The sequence below is a fragment of the Buceros rhinoceros genome, unplaced genomic scaffold (genome assembly GCF_000710305.1).
Source record: "Buceros rhinoceros silvestris isolate BGI_N320 unplaced genomic scaffold, ASM71030v1 scaffold23256, whole genome shotgun sequence".
NCBI classification, from domain to species: Eukaryota; Metazoa; Chordata; class Aves; order Bucerotiformes; family Bucerotidae; genus Buceros; species Buceros rhinoceros.
This window is the reverse complement of record NW_010419641.1, coordinates 33,631-36,437: the sequence shown is the minus strand read 5'-3', so window position 1 is coordinate 36,437 and position 2,807 is coordinate 33,631. Positions and strand designations below refer to the sequence as shown.

The window sequence follows — 2,807 nt, the reverse complement described above, 5'->3', positions numbered from 1 at the left end:
TGAGGCGAGAATCACAATGGCTGGAAGCAGTACCAAAGCAAAGAGTCTCTGAGGAAGCGCTTTTGAAAGAGTAACAAATCCAGTTTTTACAGATTTTGCTAAACTAGTGCATGATTGAACTTCCTTTTTATAGTTACCACTATACTGATTTTCTGTATGAATGGACAAATTTTGTAATTACCATGAGCAAAATCTAATTCTTTAGTAATTTAATAAAAGGAATTTTCATGCACAAAACTGTCCTGAATAGGAGTAAAGCTTTACGGACAAGGATCATCTCTTTTTCCCTAGCCTGACATGAGGCAGGGGGCTCTCAGAGTGGGTGACAGGGTTGATGTGTTTTGGGAGGCTGAGGTAAGATGCTGCACTGCAATTAAGCCTTCCCGTTGAGAGTCACGCCTACACCAGCAGGAGAGCTGCAGGTCTTCTGCGAGCTAACCCCGAATGAAATCTTGCCCGTTTTAGCCAGCTCTTAGTCTCTACCTATTTGTATTCCAAAAGCAGGCACAGAAAATTACATATTATTGCTGGACTTGACTTTAAGCATCTACAAGCCGTTGGGCTGGATTGTGCTCTGGTATTACAGCAGCGTTTTCAGAGGTCAGGGCACGTTGTAAGAACAAGGCCCTAAGCCAGGACAAGCTCTGTCACCTGTCTGCATTGATTTTATTTCTTGGAGTAGCTTTCCTCTTGCTTGTTTGCTGGATGACTGCTGAGGCTATGTACAGCCCTCTTTGAAGTGAACTGGTGCAGAGCTGCCAAAAATGTTCACGTCCTTACGGAACAGGCAGGAAAAAGAGGAGCCTGTTTCCACTGCACAGTGCTTTCTTGGTCTCCATGCCCTGGCAGCAAGAGTCCTCAGTCTCCAGAGCACGTCATGGATCTGCATGAGCTGTAACCTGTTAGATCGCAGGAAATACTCTCTCACAAGTCCTTCCTTCCTCCCATTTGCAGATATAATTGTTGTTGGTTGTGATTGATAGTGCAGAGGGTGCTCCCTGTGTGCAAGATTGCTGTGCTACATGTGTAGGCAGTGTGCCAGCAGTGTCTGCACTAGCACAGAAGGCCAGAAACACCCCCTTTTCCCAGCCCCTCCATCTCCCTGCAAAATGCAGAGGATCTTTCCAGAGGTAGGAACCAAGGAGCTGTTGTGGTCTCTGGACTGTTCACATATAAAGTATGTCTATGCTATAAAGATTTTATGAAATATAAATTTCTCAGCTTCCAATGAGACAATGAGTTTTCTAAAACCAGGCTAACTAGAACAATACTGAGCAGAGACAGAAGCTAGAGCTCAGAACGTATATATTAGGGAACTTTCTAATAGCTGGAGAGTTGAAATGCCTTATAATTTAATTACTGAATCTTCTAATTAAGGCCGTGACTTCTTTTAGGTCTAATTCTCTAGAATGCCTGCCACTTGATATGGGGAGAATACCCTTAAATCTGAGGCAGTTTTACTCAGTTCAATTCTGCTGAAAATAGACAACTGCAGAGAGTACTGGACAATTGCAGAGACAACCCTGTACAGCCACTGAGATTCCTTTACATCAAAGTGCTGACAGCAGGCATGGGTTCAGACAGACTGAACAGTCCTCTGCAGCTGTTATTAAAACAATGGCTTTTAATGCCTCTGACTCCCTGTACTACCCATTAGGTATTGCTTTCATTTGTGCTCACTTCAGTTGTTAAGTCATTCCCACACCCTCTTTTCACTCTGTGAGCCAGCTTCTCTTGTCCAAAACAAGATGCAGGTTTGCCCTTAAAGGGCAGCCTACCAATCTATCTCAAATGCCAGTTTAACAATAGTATGGGAATGGACTGTATTGTCTATTTGTAGTTCTCAGTCCGTGGATGCCTGGGCTTGCACGAACTTGGAAGCAGTGACTGGAGAGCACAAGCTGGTATGAAGTACTCAGCAGTCTGAGGGCACGAGGGCTCTAAAAAAAGTTGTACCTCACCAGAAATTCCTGAGGGGTATTCAGTGTGGGGAAAAAGCTGACCATCTCTGGGCAGAGGGGCTACAGCTCACACAAAGTACAGATCTTTGACTGTAGCTGCCCTGAAGCCTTAAAATTGCAGAAATACATTTTCTTGAGGGAAAAAAAAAAAACGAATAGGCCTCTGTAAACAAAGCTTCTGTGTTCTGTGATACCCTTATCCTCATATCTATGAGATAATGCTCTGATTCACTGTCTCTGCTTTCAGCATGGAAAAACTGCACTAGCTGTGGCATCAAGGAGCAATCATGCCCTCATTGTTGATATGATCATTAAAGCAGAAAGATACTATGCCACAAGAAAGGTAAGAGATCTCTTTCATTACAGTGTGGACAACTATAAGAGAAGAGCTGATTTTGGACTTGAAACACCTTTTGCCTGAGGTGGTTCCTTTTTGCCTTGAGGCTGGCTGCAAGACCAGCATTGATAAATTGAGGTTAGGCTTGGGAACAAGAAGGTCTCTATCTCATCCAGGTTTTATCCTTGACTAGCTGTAAAATCATAGGTAGATCTGACTGATTTCTTGCATCATGCTCTCAAAGATAAAAGGGAGAAAAGAGATTGTGACCCAAATTCTAACTGTGCTGTCAGCATCAGGGCTGGGATAATCTGAATCCATTTTGATCCCTTTGTTCTTTGGTACAGCAAAATCTGCAGTTGAAAACTGGAGGCGAGCAGGTGTCTGTCTCTCCTTTGCTAGTAAGTGCTTGGCTGCTTTGGCAGGAGATACTCTCTTCTGTTTTATGTATATTAATTATAGAACACAACGAAATGCTAAAGAAACATAAAACAGGCATGAAAGAGAGA

The 2,807-nt window shown here is 43.2% G+C and overlaps 1 protein-coding gene across 1 annotated transcript in view; it reads left to right on the top strand.

The window, feature by feature from the left end:
• Window positions 1-2,807, top strand: part of ANKDD1B (ankyrin repeat and death domain containing 1B) — a 27,793-nt gene that overhangs the window by 20,395 nt on the left and 4,591 nt on the right. Inside the window, exon 13 of the mRNA XM_010139028.1 lies at window positions 2,209-2,304. Coding sequence (XP_010137330.1) covers window positions 2,209-2,304 — 96 coding nt within the window. The remainder of the gene's footprint in view (window positions 1-2,208; window positions 2,305-2,807) is intronic.